The sequence below is a fragment of the Ascaphus truei genome, unplaced genomic scaffold (genome assembly GCF_040206685.1).
Source record: "Ascaphus truei isolate aAscTru1 unplaced genomic scaffold, aAscTru1.hap1 HAP1_SCAFFOLD_872, whole genome shotgun sequence".
In the NCBI taxonomy this organism is placed as follows: Eukaryota; Metazoa; Chordata; class Amphibia; order Anura; family Ascaphidae; genus Ascaphus; species Ascaphus truei.
In genome coordinates, this window is record NW_027457211.1 from 95438 (window position 1) to 116521 (window position 21084).

Sequence of the window (21084 nt, forward strand, 5' to 3'; positions counted from 1 at the left end):
CTTACTCCAAAGGGAATCATATTGGATTTTTACCCTCAACACAGTACATCCGAGGGGACTGAATGATAATGTATCATTTCGTTGTTTTTTGACAGGAAGATAGTGTACATTATTTTACGTATACATTTTCATCCTGTGATAAGTTGCTGTGCTGGCCACACAGGCAGAGGACCAATATTCAAGGTTTTCATTTTCAAAGTTGTTTGGACACCCTTGTTTATGCTCTGTAAAATGTCAATATTCCATACAAACAAGCAAAATGATGTCTTAGCATACTTCCTTTTTGATATTAGCTAGAATTTATTTTTTACATTATCACTATTAGTCACTTGAGGCATGAGGTCTACTGACACTGCTTATATGCTGTTTCTCTTTATACATACATACATACATACATACATACATACATATATATATACACATACTGGAAGATGTCATCATTCCTGGTGAATTTCTGGGACTTTCCCGAACAACATATTGTATTCAGCTCTCTGGACTTGAATTTCTTCTAGAGGAACATAAGGTTATTACGAATCAAATCATGTTTGACGAAAAATCACAACAGGATAAAGTCTAAAGGATCGATTATCACAGTCCATAGAGACTGACACTTTGCGCATGCGCAGGGTCGGATACCTAGCAACAATGGGATCTCACCGCGGGAGTAAAGAAAGATTGAACACAGCCATGATGACGTCACTAAGATGGCACCGGGCATCAATGAAACTCTTCCTTGATGACGGCTGACATACAGGATAACGTTGGATACAACGGATCACGTGTGCTAAGCAGACATTTTCATTGGACATCGCTATGGCTGCAGCATTGAGGAATAATGAGGATACAGAATACAACAGACGGTGTTTTATATCATCATTAGCGAGCATGCTGGGGGGTTTATATGGGTATATAAGACTCTGGGACACTTTAGAGGAAACAATGCAGGGGTAAGCTGCCGCCAGTGCTCAAGGGCTAGAGAGTGGGTAATATGTCCATTAGTAATCAGAGACACACAGGTAGGGCACTTGATGAAATAACATGATAGAAGATCCAGCGGATAAATAAAGCAGGTTGGGGGAGGGGTAATAACGGGTGCCCTTAAGAATCGCCGACCATCCTGAATAGGAACAGCCTGGCTGATGCAATGACACCCCCGACCCACTCTGCCAATAAAGTACCTGCTGTCACGCTGTGTCCGGTGTGCCCACTGCAGAGGAGATGATGCACCGGATTATAGGTGCCTGCGACTGTGTGTAAAATCCACGTGCAACCAGCTGAAGTATCCGGAACAGCAAACAAGAAAAGCGGCGCGCTGAGGTAACCAGGTAAAACCAACACGCAGCTCTAACGAAAAAACGGCTATTTATTGAAATAGATGGACAAACATCATGCAACTAGATGACCTCTGACGCGTTTCATCCCGCAAGGGACTTTGTCAAAGAGTGGATGGTAAACGTCTGTATACTCCCCTATATAGTACCAACTATCCTGTGATAGGCTGAACACAAAATTGTTTAACTGGCAACTCCTCTACACGGCTGAGTCTTAATTAATGAGAGTGCCATTCAATCTACACAGACATAAGTTTTTGGCTAATGAAATAGCATTAAGAAAATCCGCAGTGCCTCGTGTTATTCTTGTTTTACTGGATACAATTGGACGCCATTTTGAATCAAGATGGCGGACTGAACCTTTCAAAACTGCACTGATTTTAACCAAATTTGACAAGATTGTAAGTAGCTGGACTGAACTTAGAAAATCCATGATTTGCACATTGGTAAGATTTATGTTGGATGCTCCAGAGTTGTATGTTTTTTTGCCCGATGGAAAAAAAATTAAAATTTAGTTTACCCAACAGCATTAGAATAAAAATACATAAGTGTTTTCGTTAAGATACTAAAAAATGAAATTATCCATTTATAAATCTCAGTATCTTTTGGTTTCTTAGTATTCCCCAGCCACGCTGGATACTTTCAGCTAGTGTATAAAAATGCACAAACAAGACTTGCCTGACTGGTGCACCTTGCAGATGGACCTCTACGTGCCCAGCAGCGTGGTAACCACCCCCATACTCCTACGGCCGGGTTTTCCTGCCACCCCCACCCCCTCGCTCTCCTACCTGTTTGCCATCCACCGCAATGTCCGCCACGAAGTTCTCATATACGTTTGGGATGTAAACCTCTAGGAACACGTCATTGCTGATCATTCTTAGGAGGCAGGTCTTGCCGCACGCTCCATCTCCCACAATCACAAGCTTCTTCCGAATGGCTGCCATGGCTGCAAAGAAACAGGCGAGATGTCACACACAGCACAACCCCTCACCCCATCTTCCTGCCAGAGGAGCCTGCACAGGGCAGCCCCTCACCCCATCTCCCTGCCAGAGGGGCCTGCACAGGACAGCCCCTCACCCCATCTCCCTGCCAGAGGGGCCTGCACAGGACAGCCCCTCACCCCATCTCCCTGCCAGAGGGGCCTGCACAGGGCAGCCCCTCACCCCATCTCCCTGCCAGAGGGGCCTGGACAGGGCAGCCCCTCACCCCATCTCCCTGCCAGAGGGGCCTGGACAGGACAGCCCCTCATCCCATCTCCCTGCCAGAGGGGCCTGGACAGGACAGCCCCTCACCCCATCTCCCTGCCAGAGAGGCCTGGACAGGACAGCCCCTCACCCCATCTCCCTGCCAGAGGGGCCTGCACAGGGCAGCCCCTCACCCCATCTCCCTGCCAGAGGGGCCTGCACAGGACCCCAGCACTGCTTTGCTTGCTTACAGACTTCTGCAAAAGTCTCAGTAATTACATACATCGGGTCCAGTCTCACTGAGCTACACCAATGATGATTTAAAGCCACAGCTCTGCAGTCACACAACTTCACCATGTAAAACAGGTTTAAAGCTTGGGGGTGGTGGGGTTAAAGCAGCAGTGCAGGCAGGATTTTTAATTTTTATTATTAAATTTTCTTTTAATATGTGCATCAATACAATCCACACAATGATAAGCTATTAGCTAGGTTGCCGATTGATCCGGTGTATGAGTGTACGTGTATATTAATACGGGTGTTTACGAGTGTACGTGTATATTAGTGTGGTGTATGAGTGTATATTAATGCAGATGTATATGAGTGTACGTGTATATTAGTGTGGTGTATGAGTGTACATGTATATTAGTGTGGGTGTATACAAGTATACGTGTATATTAGTGCGGTGTATGTGTGTACATGTATATTAGTGTAGTTGTTTATGAGGGTAGGTGTATATTAGTGCGGTGTATGAGTGTACATGTATATTAGTGCGGTGTATGAGTGTTCATGTATACTAGTGCGGTGTATGAGTGTACATGTATACTAGTGCGGTGTATGAGTGTACATGTATATTAGTGCGGTGTATGAGTGTACATGTATACTAGTGCAGTGTATGTGTGTACATGTATACTAGTGCGGTGTATGTGTGTACATGTATATTAGTGCGGTGTATGAGTGTACATTTATACTAGTGCGGTGTATGAGTGTACATGTATATTAGTGCGGTGTATGAGTGTACATGTATATTAGTGCGGTGTATGAGTGTACATGTATATTAGTGCGGTGTATGAGTGTACATGTATATTAGTGCGGTGTATGAGTGTACGTGTATATTAATACGGGTGTATACGACTGTACGTGTATATTAGTGTGGTGTATGAGTGTATATTAATGCGGATGTATACAAGTGTACGTGTATATTAGTGTGGTGTATGTGTGTACATGTATATTAGTGTAGTTGTTTATGAGGGTAGGTGTATATTAGTTCGGTGTATGAGTGTACATGTATATTAGTGCGGTGTATGAGTGTACGTGTATATTAATACGGGTGTATACGAGTGTATACGAGTGTACTTGTATATTAGTGTGGTGTATGAGTGTATATTAATGCGGATGTATACGAGTGTACGTGTATATTAGTGTGGTGTATGAGTGTACATGTATATTAGTGTGGGTGTATACGATTGTACGTGTATATTAATGCGGGTGTATACAAGTATACGTGTATATTAGTGCGGTGTATGTGTGTACATGTATATTAGTGTAGTTGTTTATGAGGGTAGGTGTATATTAGTGCGGTGTATGAGTGTACGTGTATATTAGTGCGGTGTATGAGTGTACATGTATATTAGTGCGGTGTATGAGTGTACATGTATATTAGTAAGGTGTATGAGTGTACATGTATATTAGTGCGGTGTATGAGTGTACATGTGTATTAGTGCGGTGTATGAGTGTGCGTGTATATTAGTGCGGTGTATGAGTGTACATGTATATTAGTGTAGTTGTTTACGAGGGTAGGTGTATATTAGTGCGGTGTATGAGTGTACGTGTATATTAGTGTGGTGTATGAGTGTACATGTATATTAGTGCGGTGTATAAGTGTACATGTATATTAGTGTGGTGTATGAGTGTACATGTATATTAGTGCGGTGTATGAGTGTACATGTATATTAGTGCGGTGTATGAGTGTACGTGTATATTAGTGCGGTGTATGAGTGTACATGTATATTAGTGCAGTATATGAGTGTACATGTATGTAACGGTATTTCTGACTTGGCCTGACCCACCCAATCTCACATTGGCCCCTGTGGTCTAACCAGTCCCCATTACAGTGTGATAGTGTCTGGTGGTGCACCTGTTGGCAAGAGGACTCCTGAGTCTCCCGCATGATGGTGTGTGGGGAGAACCCGTCCAGACAGGCAGCTGAGGTAGTGTGCTTGAGTCCTACCTAGGTCCAGTGCAGCGCCTCCACCTCATCAGGGTCCCTTCGGTCACTTGGGGATGGTCCTGGCGAGGAACTCCTCGGTGGTGCTCCTCTCTGTACAATCACTCCACACATGTACACGAGAGGGTTTGTAATTAAGAGCATCTTTATTGTACGGTGGGCCATGCTGCCCTCCACAATGGGGTGTAATTAGCCCTCCATTGATAACCGTACTTCCCTTTGAAAGGTATAGTCTCCTTGATTAGGGATTCCCTATCCCAGCCGGGATGTCTTTACTCTGTGCCAGGTCCCTGGACACAGACTCCTGCTTCAGCTACTAGAACATAACCGAACTTGTACTTGAACTAGAACTCTTCCTTCCCTTAGAACTACCACTTGACTAACTTTTAGACACAGTGCTGTGCCTTATGTACACTCTGGGGGCTGACACAACTCTGACATCACCAATCAGGGAGTCAGAGTCTGTGACCACTCCCATCCTTACATAGGGCACCTCACCAGGGTGTGAGGGCAAACCTCCATGATTACTGCTGGCATGCCCACAACTTACCAGGCCTTACTGTCAGCAGGAGAGATGACTGTAGCCATTTTACATGACCGCTACATTCTCCCCCTGGTGAATCCCATCGTCCTCGCTGGGACCTAAATTTGCATACCTTCCTCCAGGAAGCACTGTAACACAAAACATAATTGTTAACATCACACAAATTTACATAATACAACAGAAAAATGACTACAGTACATTCCGCCAAGCCCGCCCCGACCAGCAGCCACGAACCCGCGTAATGCCTTAGTACCCCCTAATAATAGTGACTCGGGTCAGGTTTCCTAACCTCTCGTCCACCCATATCCAGGACCGTGACATGATAATGTCTAGGCAGTCCCCTCTCTGGCTTATAGGTCACCCTGTGCTTGTATATGTTCCTCCCTATACTCCACACTCTCATCAGGTGATCTATCCTGTCCTCAGCCTTTCTTCCTGTAACTGCGCTCCCCTTATTAACCAAATACATCTCGATGGTCTCCCTTAGCCATCTTTCTCGGTTTTCCTCTATCTCCTCCATGATGGGCTCAGGGACATAAGGGTACTCCAACCCGTGGGATGACTTATATCGAGCCATTATTGCCCATTCAGCTCTACTGATCCTGGTCAGATCAGCATTACCTGCCCTTCCAGGTAGCACCCATGACAGGGGTTCGTCCGGATCCACAGAATCTGACAGTGTGTCGGGACCCATGGGCTCTATCTCCCTGTGTTCTATCTTTATCCACCGATCCTGCAACTCCCTATCTCGCTGCTCAGGGGTGAATTCTCCCTCGGCCCACCAAAAATCGACTATCTCCTCCCTACGGATGAGAAACCGAGTGCGGTCCATCCAGGCCACATAACCTTCAAAGAGGGGGGCCCACCACCGGTGTTCTTTGAACCTGTACGAATCCCCTGAATCGCTCTCGTCTGCATCCCCCCCAGAGAATACCCCTGATGTCCATGCCGACCGTGGCAAGGACCACCGTGATGATCCCGGGGCCTTCTTCTCCGGTTTGTCGGTCGCAGGAGGCAACCACCGGCCTACCGCGGCCTTACTTAATTCTCCCCCACCCTGAGAAATGCCCTCTGTAGCGCAACTGCGCTGTCTCTCCCCAGTCCGTCTATCCTCCCCCTCCAAAGGTATGTCCACAGATTCTAGGCTAGGCGGGGACCCCGGGGAACAGGTGATTGGGGCAGGGGTTTTACCTAAGGCGTGGGGTTGGGCGTAAGGGCAAGCAAGGGGGCGCCACGGGATTACGACCCGTTCCCGGCTGTCCGTAGATTGATCCAAGGAGGATAGCTCACCCTCCTCAGTCCGCGGGTCGCCCATCCAGCTCTTGGGCCCTTGAGGTGATCGGGGACCTTCACCTGATCACCGAAGCGTCGCTGCGTCCTTCCCGTCGCCACCGGAAGTGATGTCCTCTCCGGAACCGGAAGCGCCGCCATCTTGGGTTGGACCCCCATGCGGGATCTCTTCCTCGATGACGACATCCGGAAGCTCCGCCGTCGTCTCCACCGGAAGTGATGTCTTCTCCGCACGTACGTCTCGGGCCTGGCACGGCCTTTCTACCGCTACACTGTCTACTGGGACAAGGTAAGTGATTGGGCTTCTCTTACCAGTCCGCAGGGGTGTAGGCGTCTCTCGCCCATCGCCGCCATATCCTGGGGCGGAGGGACTCCGTCTCTCGGCTCGCCGATCTGCGGGGGACGCCCTGTTCTCCAGGCTGCCACTCACCCCACGGGGTGTCGTCCTTCCCTGTTCTTTCTTTGGCCCCGATTTTACCGCCGCTAGCTCGCGGAGATCCTCATCGGAGTAGTCTCCCTTCCCCGATTTAGGGGTCACCGATCGGGGCGAGAGTCTCTTTTCAGTTCGGTCGGGGAGTGACCCGACCACTTCGGTTGCTGCTGACCCAGCCGATTTGATCGACTCCAGTCCCCTTTCTCCGGGACTTGCACGACTGATCCATAGTGCACCAGGGGACTCGGCGGCTCGCCTAGCCGTATCCCCCGGGGGGTCAGCAGGTTGTATCGGTATGAACGTGGGCATTGGCCACAGATACAATGTCCCGCAGTGTGGGCAACGTGCCGCTGTATTAACAGTGCCTCCGGGCAGCCCGCATTGAAGGCAGAGCACGACCACCGTCTCGGTGTTGGCCACCCTGACTACCAGTAGCCCGCCGGGTACCGAGTAAGGCTGGGTGGAGACCATAGTGCCCACAGTGGAGGAGCAGGCCATTCTTTTAATAGGAGCCATTCTCTGTACGGGTCTCTCCAGGTCAGTGGTTCCTCGCAACTGACTGATAGAAGTTGCTGGATCAGCCACTCCCTGCTTCGGCTCCTCCTTCCGCTGACATAGTTGGAACCCGCCCCCAGGGGTTGCAATGATGGGCGGGTCCCACAGGGGAATAGCATGCCCCTTAATTAAGGCCGCGCCTTTCTCGGTCCTGGTGGGCGCGGTCTGCGTTTTCGCGCCAGTATCCCCATCAGGGTGGGGTTCTTTTCCCGTGGCTAATTCCCGCCTTCTCCTGGCAGCTGCCCTTTGTGCAAGATAGCCATCCTTTTTGCACTTTACCTCCGCGGCCGGAACTACTTCTTGTAGTGGCGCCGTCTGGATATCAGTTCCTGGGCCCAGTGGATGCATTCCCACAGGCCATAGTTGGAAGTCACTCCCCCTGGTTGAAATTAGGGGAGGGTCCCATAGACTAAGCGGTTGACTCAGCACAGGGGCTAAGTGAATCACTGTCCATGAAGGTGCAGCCATAGCTTTCGCGCCATGCCCCCCATCAGGGCGGGGCTCTGCTGTTCGCGCCATTCCCGGCCAGCTTTTTGCAAGTCCTGAATTAGCCAAGTTCTCTGCGACTGGCCCACGCGGTCTCCCTAGCAAGCGGGAGCCGCCATTTTGGATAGCTTTTGAGTCTGCAATGTCAGTTTGTTTTCTTGATGAGGTAGCGTTCATTTGTTTGCACGTCCACTGACATCCATCCTCACTGTGTTCTACCCCAGTTATCACAATGTCCTCACACTCCTCAAGGGGGGCACCTCGGTGTCCTAGACAGGACAAAAACGGGGCAGCCACGGCCTTCGCTCCACTCCAGAGCAGATTAGTAAGAGACAGCTCAGCGAAAGTTTGCTCTTCAGTGGGGCGCACGCCACGGGTGCCTTCCCCATCAGCCTCCGATCGCCATTTTGGACTCTCCGCACCACGCGGATCCTCCATTCCTTGGGTCGTCACGCTCTCGTACCAATTATCGTACATGGGGCTCCGTTCTGCGGGGCAGCCACCACACCAGTACAATAAAGATTTGCTCAGATGCACCACCACATGTGTACCTGATCTAGGCTGGACTCATGTTGCACTACCTCAGGCTAGGCTCACTCTCTCAGTGTCTGCTGTAACTCCTTCCTCCCAGTCTGTGCTCCCTATGGTAAGTGTCTGGAATGGGCTAGAGTACTCTGGCTCTGCCATGCAGTACTTGGGGCGTCTACCTGTCTTGGTTAGCCTAGCGCTGACCCTCTCCAGGATTCCTGACCATGTTAACAGGCTATCCCTTCTGGCATCCTACCAACTAGCACTACCTCAAAGTGACTCGGTCAGCTATAGCCCGGCTCCAAACCCCTCACTCCTTTCAGGCCCCTAGGTCATCCCTGCGAACTGACAATACCCCATCAGCCCCCTGACCACCCCTAGGTCCGTCCCAACGCAGCACAAATTGGCAGCAGACACTCTCCCTGTTTCCCAGTGTGCCTAGCTAAAGCCTGTCCTGTTTGACAGATCTGATCTCAGCAGCTCACCTCCAAATGTAACGGTATTTCTGACTTGGCCTGACCCACCCAATCTCACATTGGCCCCTGTGGTCTAACCAGCCCCCATTACAGTGTAATAGTGTCTGGTGGTGCACCTGTTGGCAATAGGACTCCTGAGTCTCCCGCATGATGGTGTGTGGGGAGAACCCGTCCAGACAGGCAGCTGAGGTAGTGTGCTTGAGTCCTACCTAGATCCAGTGCAGCGCCTCCACCTCATCAGGGTCCCTTCGGTCACTTGGGGATGGTCCTGGCGAGGAACTCCTCGGTGGTGCTCCTCTCTGTACAAACACTCCACACATGTACACGAGAGGGTTTGTAATTAAGAGCATCTTTATTGTACGGTGGGCCATGCTGCCCTCCACAATGGGGTGTAATTAGACCTCCATTGATAACCGTACTTCCCTTTGAAAGGTATAGTCTCCTTGATTAGGGATTCCCTATCCCAGCCGGGATGTCTTTACTCTGTGCCAGGTCCCTGGACACAGACTCCTGCTTCAGCTACTAGAACATAACCGAACTTGTACTTGAACTAGAACTCTTCCTTCCCTTAGAACTACCACTTGACTAACTTTTAGACACAGTGCTGTGCCTTATGTACACTCTGGGGGCTGACACAACTCTGACATCACCAACCAGGGAGTCAGAGTCTGTGACCACTCCCATCCTTACATAGGGCACCTCACCAGGGTGTGAGGGCAAACCTCCATGATTACTGCTGGCATGCCCACAACTTACCAGGCCTTACTGTCAGCAGGAGAGATGACTGTAGCCATTTTACATGACCGCTACATGTATATTAGTGCGGTGTATGAGTGTACATGTATATTAGTGCGGTGTATGAGTGTACATGTATATTAGTGCGGTGTATGAGTGTACATGTATATTAGTGCGGTGTATGAGTGTACATGTATATTAGTGCGGTGTATGAGTGTACATGTATATTAGTGCGGTGTATGAGTGTACGTGTATATTAGTGCGGTGTATGAGTGTACATGTATATTAGTGCGGTGTATGAGTGTACATGTATATTAGTGTAGTTGTTTACGAGGGTAGGTGTATATTAGTGCGGTGTATGAGTGTACGTGTATATTAGTGTGGTGTATGAGTGTACATGTATATTAGTGCGGTGTATGAGTGTACATGTATATTAGTGCGGTGTATGAGTGTACGTGTATATTAGTGCGGTGTATGAGTGTATATGTATATTAGTGCGGTGTATGAGTGTACGTGTATATTAGTGCGATGTATGAGTGTACATGTATATTAGTGCGGTGTATGAGTGTATATGTATATTAGTGCGGTGTATGAGTGTACGTGTATATTAGTGCGGTGTATGAGTGTACGTGTATATTAGTGCGGTGTATGAGTGTACGTGTATATTAATACGGCTGTATACGAGTGTACGTGTATATTAGTGTGGGGTATGAGTGTATATTAATGCGGATGTATACGAGTGTACGTGTATATTAGTGTGGTGTATGAGTGTACATGTATATTAGTGTGGGTGTATACGATTGTACGTGTATATTAATGCGGGTGTATACAAGTATACGTGTATATTAGTGCGGTGTATGAGTGTACATATATATTAGTGCGGTGTATGAGTGTACATGTATATTAGTGCGGTGTATGAGTGTACGTGTATATTAGTGCGGTGTATGAGTGTACATGTATATTAGTGCGGTGTATGAGTGTACATGTATATTAGTGCGGTGTATGAGTGTACATGTATATTAGTGCGGTGTATGAGTGTACGTGTATATTAGTGTAACCCCTCTATTTCCACAGTCTATAGGCCTGAGTCCGCCCTCCCTTAGTAGAGCATAATTAGACCCGTTGAATAAAACCATACGAGACTGGTGCACATATTAACCCAGGGGAGCACAAACTTTTTGAGCTGCGCCCCCCTGCCAGCTCCCCCTCGTTCCCGCGCCCCCCTCACCTTGCTTGCGACGTCAAATGACGCCGTGGGGTCATGTGACGTGACATCACGTGACCCCGGTTCTATGGAGACGGCCGTGTGACGTCACCACGCATGACACCGCGGTGTCATATGTCGCGTTGCCATGGCGATGCGTCACAGCGTCTGAAACAAGGTACAGTAAGTGTTTAGTGTTGAAGAGGCCTCGCGCGTTCCCCCGGCATTTAATTAAATACATCAAGGAAGAGCGTGGGGCCTCTGCAAGCGCCCGCCAAAAAATATTCCAGCACCCCCCCTGGGGTGCGCGCCTCCCCACTTTGCGCACCCCTGTATTAACCGATACTTTGACCCCTGGGCAATATTAACCGTCAGCTCTTACTTTTAGAGAAACCACTACACATATGCAATACACACTAAATGAGGACGCTAAGCTATTGTCCCTTATATTAGTCGTGATGCTTAAAGAGAGTAAAGACCGCTCATCCATTCAATTTAGATGTTTATTCAATGTAAGCAGGTGCTCAGAGGGGTAAAGGATGTCTGTGTTTTAACAGTGTTGATCAAGGAGATCGGAAAGGTAACCCCTGACAGAAAATATACTACTACTAGAGGGGAATAGAACTGCGCAACGGATGTATAATAGCTATATAATGATAAGAAATTTACTACCTCTATCTCCAGAATATACAGTTTGACAAAAACCACTGAACAGTCACAATACTGGCTAGAAGGCTTTTTGGAGTTCCTATCTATGATAGATAGTTGACTGAACTACCAGTAACCCTACAAGCCACCTCTGAAGGGGTATTTTAATAGTTTTTTGAATGTTGTATATATATATATATATATGTGTGTTTTTAATCAGTATTTAGACAAATAAAACTTTTTTATTTTCTCACTGGACTTCTTGGTACAAGGGTTATTAACCCCCTATACATTTGTTAAAATAGGTAATTGTGCCTACTGGTGTCTAGAGTAATTATACTATACATAGCATTGAGTGCCGGGTGCTATGGGGTTACCTTTCTGATCTCCTTGATCAACACTGTTAAAACCCTTATATTAGTCCCCATGTCCTATGTGGAAGCCACTTCAGCCAACAATATTAATGCCAGGACTGCGTCTCTTATCTCAGAATGCCACGTGGTCGCGTTTGTGGTGAAAATGGGGGTAATCAGAGCATTAATAAAGGCAGTGGGCTCGGCTGGTTACCCCTATTTCGTATTGGGGATGAAGGGGTTAATATTATATGCTGTTTCCCTGTACCAGTGTCCCCTATATGCATTGCTGTCGCCTTTTTGCAGGACAATCTATACCTGCAGTGCTGAATAACAGGGGCCGTTCCATTAAGACTGCTAATTTAGGAACGGAGTGAGCCAGCACCCTGATTTAAGTGCCTTTCTGTTGCAGTTAAAATGTACAGGCAGGATGCTGTTTTTTTCTGCCTGCATTTGTAATGCAGTAAGGAACAAATGTTATGCATACATGAAAGACCCCAGATTCTTAAAGTGTCACTTAATCAGGATGTTTCTGAGTAGCAGGTCCTGTTACTCCTCCTAGATATTTCACACCTTGGGACCAAACTCCAGACATTGCGTCCCCAGAAATGAGTGGCCCCTTTTTACTCAGCAGTGCTACCAAGCTGCTTACTGAGCATGCTCAGAGTTACCTGAGCTGGCTGTAGGATTTGCCCATGTGACATGGCAGGTTCTGATAGGAGGAAGATAATTCCTTGCCAATGGGATGAGGCTAATGTAACACTTCACAGGCCCTTGTCCTTAAAAAGGCCTGTACCCCTCATTCCTGTGTTCCTGCTGTTGTTGTTGTTGTTGTTGTTGTTGTTGTTGTTGTTGTTGTTGTTGTTGTTGCTGTTGCTGTTACCTGATTCATTCAAGCGGATAAGATCTAAATACAGCGGCTACGATTCCAGAAGACAAGGGGTTAAAAAACATCGCAACAAGGAAACTTGCCCTGCTTCAGGATTTCGTTAGCCCTGGGGATTCCAAAGTGAACCCATAAAGAACCAGAAAAGACTTTGCACATTCACAGAAGGATTGGGGCTGGCAATTTGCGCCCTTGCAAAAGGACTACATTTTAAAAGACAATCTTCTGGTGCTTGGCACCGTTCTGGACATTATCCTCTGTTTCTATACCCGTACGTGTAATTATTAAGTTTATTCTGCAGTTGTCGTGTTTTTGCCTATCAAGGGAATAAATCTCAGTTTATTTTGCTCAACCTGTTCTGCTCAATCAGGACCCACGAAATATAAATGTGTTATTAAGCGCGTCTCCCGTCACAGCGTTGCAGGCCTGTAAAGGGTGAAACATTTGTGAGGTGTGTGTAATACACAGAGGATACTCAGAACTTGCAGGAAAGGGCCTCACGGCTGTCTGTTATCCGGTTACGCTGTAACAGCCCGGGAAGTATCTGTCTCTCTCTTGCTGTGGGCTCTTCTCTCTCTTTCTCTGTGTGTAGGAAATGTGTTTCTGATGCTCTCTCACTTTCTCTCTCCTTTGGCTAGCAGTCTCCTACACGCCCCCTCTTTCACCTCTGTGAATGTCAGACTCTCTCTCTCTCACTGTCCCCTGGGCTGTCTCTCCGTGTGCCTCTCAGACTGTCACTTCCTCTCTCTGGCCTCCGTCTCTGTCTCAGACTGACAGTGGTCTCCCTCTGTGTCTCTCAAACTGACAATTTGTTTCAACATTCTATCCGTTTTCCTTCTTATCCAATCCCATGACAAAGTGAGAATATGACGTAAGGGGGGGTCTGACATAACAGCACTGGGATCTAAGCAACCATTTTGAGTCAGCATCCATCTTAGGTGCCTGATATTGTCTATTGTCTGTATGAAAGTGGAATGAACGTTAGTTTAAAATACATTTTTTTCTTCTGAAGTTCCAATTGATATTGAGCGGTTCAGCTAAGCAAAAAACCTTGAGAACAAGAGCAATGTGCCAATGTTATGAAAAATACGAGACAGAAAGGCATGGTTTCCCATTCCGAAGGTGGGGGCTTTTGAGGTTCTGTATGTAGAGAAAAGGTCACCAGCTTAATAAAGTATTATTGCTGAATCATCTCATTTAGACATCCCATAATGTCATTAACTCAATGTATTCGTGTGCATAATTTGTTTACCTTTTACGCTTATGTAGTGACTACACGCAACCTTGTATAGGGAGCGTGGGTTTAGTATTTTGTGTATAAATACGCCCTGTATGCAACATGTCTTTGGGAGGGTTTTATTTTGAAACTCTCCTCTGCGTGTGCACCGCACAAGCAATAAACTTATTTGTCTATTCTGCAAAATATAACCTCAGACTTGTGTTGTTATTCAAGCTTTTACAGATGGCGCACCGAATAGAAACCCAAAAAACACCGGAAGCTGAGCACCTGAAAAAAACACTCCTCGGTCACTCAAATCTGAGCGCTCGTAAGAATCAAGGTAAAAGGCACCTTTTGAGGAAAGCCTGAGTTTAAAAAGTTGTTTTGAGTGATGTGTAGAGAGATGTGTTTTGAAGGGTGTCTCAATCTGTGTTGACGGGTTAACCTAGCAGTGTCAAATAAGTTTATTTGTCTGTTCCTGTATCCATTTTAAAGTGTTATAGATGTTAAGTTTTAAGTTTTATTGGGATTAAGGTGAGAGTCCCGTTAAAAGTTTTGGTGTTTTGGTGATGAAGGTGAGTGTTTGTATGCTTAAGGGATTGTTTTTCAGACTGTCCTGGGTTGTGATAAATATTTTTGTTGTCTGAGCAGGAAGGGTCCCTGATTGTACATTTGCTCTGTCTTGTCAGTAACATACCAAATGAGGTTTTTTATGGATATCTGTTTAGAAGGTCTTATCTGTATCCATGTTATAGAAGTATAAGGTTTATCAGGACTGGGTTGGACCCGCTGAAGTAATTCAAGTGTTTTCTTGGGTATAGTTATGGTGAAAAAATCAGAAGAATAACATGCCAAAAGAGTTGTACGTAATCAGCTTGCGCTGATTATTGTATCAGGAGTATTGTACAGGTCAATTAAATTTGATTACTGTAACAGGAGAATAATGGGAAACCAAAGTTCTCAAAATTTGCCGTTAGAGGTTGTGTGTCTGCAGACAAAGATTATAAAGAATGGATACAGAGAACAAGAAGAGACAATATAAATATGTTTTGTTGGCCAATGAAAATACATGCAAGTTCAAATGAAAATACACATGCAAGTCCCAGTGAAAAACATGCCACCCCAATGAAAAAAGTTTGTTTGCAATAAATTACTATAGAAGGAAGCGTGAACCTATGAGCAGCCGCACCGGTTTTCTTATTCGTAAGAATGCGAACGCAAGGGCTCATAGTGGAACCTTCTAACTTTCAGTAATCCCTGTGTGTCTGTGGCAGTATAAATCTTTGGATTTTATGAGGTTTTTGTGGCAAAAGTCAAGCATGGCATGCCCGGCTGGCGGACACTGCAGAAATCAGTTGTGAACGTATAAGCTTTTCCTTCCATTTCCCCACATGCAATAAGTGGTTATAAATCATTTCCTGATATAAACTCAAGTTTCGGTGCCGGCAAGTAAAATTGTTGCGCCCTTAATGGAGAGTGGTTAGATGGATTTGATACCCTAATGAATTTTTCCTGAATGATTACCTGTGTGAAAGATAAACCATGCTAAGTATCACATGTGTGCACAAATCACCATACAAAAACTTGCAAGTACGTACGAAAACATGAATATTTTTTGCTCACAATGAAATCAAATGTCTGCAAGAAAGAGAATCAAAATCGCAGCAGCACAGAGCGTGCCCCCAATTTTTTCTCCAGCGCGAGGAATGTGCTAAGATACGAAAGTTAACTCAAAAAGCTCCGGAGCATCAGAGTAGTTTTAAAGTCAGGTTATTTATGAGAATAAAGAAAGAGAAATGAACTTTTATTAATATAGTTGCAGGGTGAAATTGTGGGGTAATAGGGGAGAAATGTCTTTCTTTTATTTGTTCGTTATGTTTGTGATGTTTTGTGGCTGTGTATGAGAGAAGTTTTTTGTATTGTGTGTGTTCTGTATTGTGTGTAACCAGTAAAAACACATTTCAATTTTATTTCTAGAGGATTAAGATGTTTGGGAATATTTTGTGTTCAAAAATGTGGGTAAAAGATCATAAGCATTGTTTGAAGTATATATTGTATTGTATGTTTTCATGTGTATAATGCCATTAATATGCACAGCGCTTCACAGGAGTGGTGCACGTCGTAATCATATAGTTAGCAAAGGGTAAAGGTAAGAGGTCATGAAATAAGTGATCCAGACATAAAAGTAACATTAAGGAAGAGAAGTCCCTGCTCTGAGGAGCTTACAATGTAATTGGTAGGTAGGGAGAGCATACAGAAACAGTAGGATTTGATTAGAAGCCAGGAGAGGAATTTCAGGAGGGGAAACGCAGAATCAGAGTTTAAAGAGTAGAGTGATTCTGGCAGCAGCGTTTGGGAGAGATAGTAGGGAAGACAGGTGAAAGTCAGGAAGCTGGGATAGCAGGGGATTACAGTAATCAAGAGGGGAGAGAATGAGGGTCTGTATCAGAGTTTTAACAGTTGAGCAACAGAGGAACAGGTGTATCTTTGTGATATTGTGGAGGAAAAAGCGACAGTTATAGAAATGTTTTGAATGAAAGAGGAGAATATGAGAGAGGAGTTGGGAGTGACCCCTAAGCAGCGTGCTCGAGCTACTGCATGGAAGATTCAAGAGTAATGTGGAAGGAGATAATAGGGTCAGGTTTGGGAGGAAGTATGAGGAACTCTGTTTTTGCCATGTTAAATTTAAGGCAAAGGAGGGTCTTCCAGGATGAGATAACAGAGAGACATTCAGAAACGTAGGTTTGTATGGCAGGTGTAAGGTCAGGGGTTGAAAAGTAAATGAGGGTGTTGTCAGCATAGTGGTGATATTTAAACCTAAGAGATGTTATTAGGTCACCTAGAGAGAGTGTGTACAGAGAAAAGAGAAGAGTGTGGTCCACAGAGGCAAATGCTGCAGGGAGTAATAGGAGCAGAGTGTAATGACCTCTGTCGTGGGCAGCATATAGGTCATCAGTTATTGTAGTGAAAATTGTCTCCGTGGAGGGAGCAGTGGAGAAGTCAGATTGTAGAGGGTTAAGGAGAGAATGGGTGTTGAGAAAATGGAGCAAGCAAGAGAATACAAGACAAGTTCAGTACTTAAAGTAGAAAGACAGGTAGGGTCAAGCTTGCTATTTTTGAGTCATGGTATAACTATTACATGTTGGAAGGAGAATGGAAATGTAGCAGATTAGAGGGAGAAGAGGAGATCAACAGTGATGGTGACATTCTCTTCTGATACAGTGGAAAAAGAGTCAAGGAAAGCAGGAAGAGAGTAGGAAGCAAAGTAGGATAGGAGGAAAAAGAGGGAATGTTCTGGTGTATGGATTCAACTCAGCAAAAGTCCTGAGGTGAGATGAAGGAAGAGTTAGTGAGGGTTAGACTTGTGAGTGTTGACTAATGGAGAGAAATAGGTGTGTGTAGCTTGAGAAAGGACAGAATTGCAACAGGATAGCATAAATTTGTAGTGAATTAAGTCAGTGAAACTATGAAAGTTAAAACAGAAGGCATTAAAAAGAACTGAGTGTAGGGAGATAGCATGAGCGTGTGGAGTTATTTGTGTGTTAAGAAGTTATATAAACCTTAGCTATATAAAAGCCCGTGGGTTAATTTTTAAAAGGCCATAAAAAATGTAGTTCTTAGGGCTCTGGATAAAGCTCCATGTATTTAAACTTTAAGCGAAAGTTTCAATCTAATAATGATTATTTTTCAGGAAGAAGCCGTGGTATACCGTTATCTTATCTTTTCAGGGTCAATTGGCAAAACGCCCAGAAACAAAATGGCTCTTTGCCCGGAAACAAGTCTTATAGAAAATATTTTTTCTTTAGTCAGATGAATATGCAGAGTGTCTTTAAAATGATAAAGCTGACCGTGTGCTCAGCACTGTGCAAAGAGATTATGTAAAGTAAGACATTAGTGTGAAGTCTTATACAAAATCATTTGTCTATTAACTGAATATGATGTATGTTATAACGAATTAACCATTTATTTTTTCCAAAAGTGTCCGTAAGCAGTGGTTATTGTAAAAATGGCTGTGTAATCTAGAATGGGTTTACCAGGAAGGGGTGAAGTTGGGAGTCACCTCTCATTTGTGGGTGTGTATAGGGTTAAATACAGGGGATACATAGTTGCGGAAGCAGCTACATAAGTGAATAAGATATGCATTATATAGAAGGCATTTCAAATTTTTTAGCAGAATAGTTACAGTGGAGTGTTTGGGTAAAAGCCAGATAGGGATGGGCTAGGGAATTTTGTATGGGTAAAATAATTGCTTAATTGGAGGGAATATGTTTTCCATAACAGTGGATAGTATTGGGAAAAGAGATATTGGCCTGTAGTTTGAGACAGTGTTTTTTGTCCCCACTTTTGAAGATTGGGACAAACTCTAGTAGTTTCCCAGGTCTTAGGGATATGGCCTGCAGACAGGATAGAATTAATTATGGAAGCAAGTGGTATGGCAAGGGATGAGGCCCTAAAGTTTCAGGAACTTAGATTGTATCAAAGTCAGGTTCACATTGGCTACTTAGTTTTAATTTGAGGAACATTAATAGGGAATACCTCTGTCTATATGCGGATGCTAAGACAGGAGTAAACACATTGATACAAGAATTTATTCCTAGGTATAAATTATCTCCCTATGAGACACATATGGGATGACTTGTGACTATCAGCAGTCCAAAGAAACGAATTAAGGACCATGTTATTGGTAATAAAACAATAAGTTGTATGCAACTAATACATTTTTGAGTCTCTCTAGGCAAAGTTGAAAGTGCACCTACTCGAGATGGGGTTAATAGTCACATATCTCCTGCGCAAACATGCTTTTCATCCCAGGTGAAAAGGCCTAAAGTAATCACCAATACAGCAATTAAAGCGGCAGAGTCATTTTCCTGGACCCACAGCACGTAAAGCTCGTTCCAGCTCCACCAAACGTTCCAGCGCCACTAAAGACCAAAGTCACCTAAAGCACAGCCGCATCAAGTTAACATCTTGCCGAGTTAAAACTCTAACCGTTAACCAACGAGGAAAATAAGACACCAGGCTAAGGCCAGGTTTTATCAGAACATTTCATTTTTTCAGAGACTCAATATTTTTATTCTTTAGAGTGTGTTAAGTTAGAAATTTAAGGTGTATGTACAATTGAGCCTTGATGGGAGGATTGGTTTCCTGGAAGCGTGGCTTGTGAAAGCTCTTGTATGTGTTTTGGCAGTACTCATCACTCTCTATGTATGTGTCATGTGCAGCAAAACTTTGATCCAGAAGTGTGTTGCACCTCCACCGAAAGGAGGGGGTCACCCAGGAGCGTGTGTCAGCCACAAGGAAAGGATCATAAGTCAGCCATGTTGACCATCGCAGACATCGTCTGTTCTGATATTCTGAGTGAATGATGTATGCAATGCGTGCAGGGGTGAGGATCACGCATTCGCTTCCACAGATACCAAACCCCCTCAATTCTCAGTAATAGAATGTTGTGATGTTTCTGAAAATATATAATGATAGAGATAGATGCAATTTCTTTTATCTAGTAACTGCATATCCAAAGAAAGGTTGCTTGCATAAAATAAGGTTTTTAGTATTATGTGTATAATGTCTGTATTTTTCCAATTTTTTAAGGGAACCTCTTTAAAGGGTGTATCAGACACTAGGAACAAGAATCAATTTATGGGTCAAGTGTCTCCACCAACCAATGAAACCTGTGTAAAAATGTATGTTTAGTCAGATAATAATTTACAGGAAGGATGTAGCCTTAATTTTGCAGTTTTTAATTTCATCATTAAACCAAGAACAGGTTCAGATTAGGCTTATGGCCTTACAAAACAGAATTGCTTTAGACTATGTTTTAGCTTCAAAAGGAGGAGTATGTGTCCTAATTGAGGAACAATGTTGTGTTTTTATTCCAGATCAGTGTAGCAATGTACAGCATGAACTAGATTAAATACAAGAGATTCAAAAGAGGGTTACAAAGGGAAGTGACAGATTATCACCCTTGGGGTTAGCTGAATGGCTTAGATCACTTGGAGCAAAATTTTTTGAATGCTTGGATGTGTGGAGTGTTACTTGTTATATGTGTGTGTCACGTGTTGCAAAGGTATGATCCACAGGTGTGCGACCCCCTCCTCCATTCGGATGCCACTCTTTACAGATGCCAGAAAACAGCAGTCCCTTGAAGAAAAGAAGATGCCGATCACAGTTATTCAACTCCAAAAGACATATTGGCCGCAGCGCCTTACGAGACTATGACAGTGAAGGGCACTCGCCCTTGTCCTCTGATTTATCCCTGGACTATCATCATGAACTTAATTCTCAAAAACTATGTTTTAAGAATAAAAAAAGGAGGGAGTGACAGTGAGAATATGACGTAAGGGGGGGTCTGACATAACAGCACTGGGATCTAAGCAACCATTTTGAGTCAGCATCCATCTTAGGTGCCTGATATTGTCTATTGTCTGTATGAAAGTGGAATGAACGTTAGTTTAAAATACATTTTTTTCTTCTGAAGTTCCAATTGATATTGAGCGGTTCAGCTAAGCAAAAAACCTTGAGAACAAGAGCAATGTGCCAATGTTATGAAAAATACGAGACAGAAAGGCATGGTTTCCCATTCCGAAGGTGGGGGCTTTTGAGGTTCTGTATGTAGAGAAAAGGTCACCAGCTTAATAAAGTATTATTGCTGAATCATCTCATTTAGACATCCCATAATGTCATTAACTCAATGTATTCGTGTGCATAATTTGTTTACCTTTTACGCTTACGTAGTGACGACACGCATCCTTGTATAGGGGGCGTGGGTTTAGTATTTTGTGTATAAATAAGCCCTGTATGCAACATGTCTTTGGGAGGGTTTTATTTTGAAACTCTCCTCTGCGTGTGCACCGCACAAGCAATAAACTTATTTGTCTATTCTGCAAAATATAACCTCAGACTTGTGTTGTTATTCAAGCTTTTACACCCATATCTCCTGTCATGTGTTGCCAGGCAGATCAGGACAGTGTCTCTTATTCCTTATCGC

The 21084-nt window shown here is 44.7% G+C and overlaps 1 protein-coding gene across 3 annotated transcripts in view; it reads right to left on the bottom strand.

Annotated features, from left to right (window-relative positions):
* Nucleotides 1-21084, bottom strand: part of LOC142486443 (transforming protein RhoA-like) — a 34848-nt gene that overhangs the window by 11634 nt on the left and 2130 nt on the right. For 2 of the 3 annotated variants that reach the window (XM_075585037.1, XM_075585035.1), the window contains exon 2: nt 2120-2277. In XM_075585037.1, the coding sequence (XP_075441152.1) occupies nt 2120-2277 (158 nt within the window). Of the gene's footprint in view, nt 1-2119; nt 2278-12662; nt 12681-21084 lie in introns of those variants that run through there. The other variant, XM_075585038.1, reaches the window with a different exon arrangement.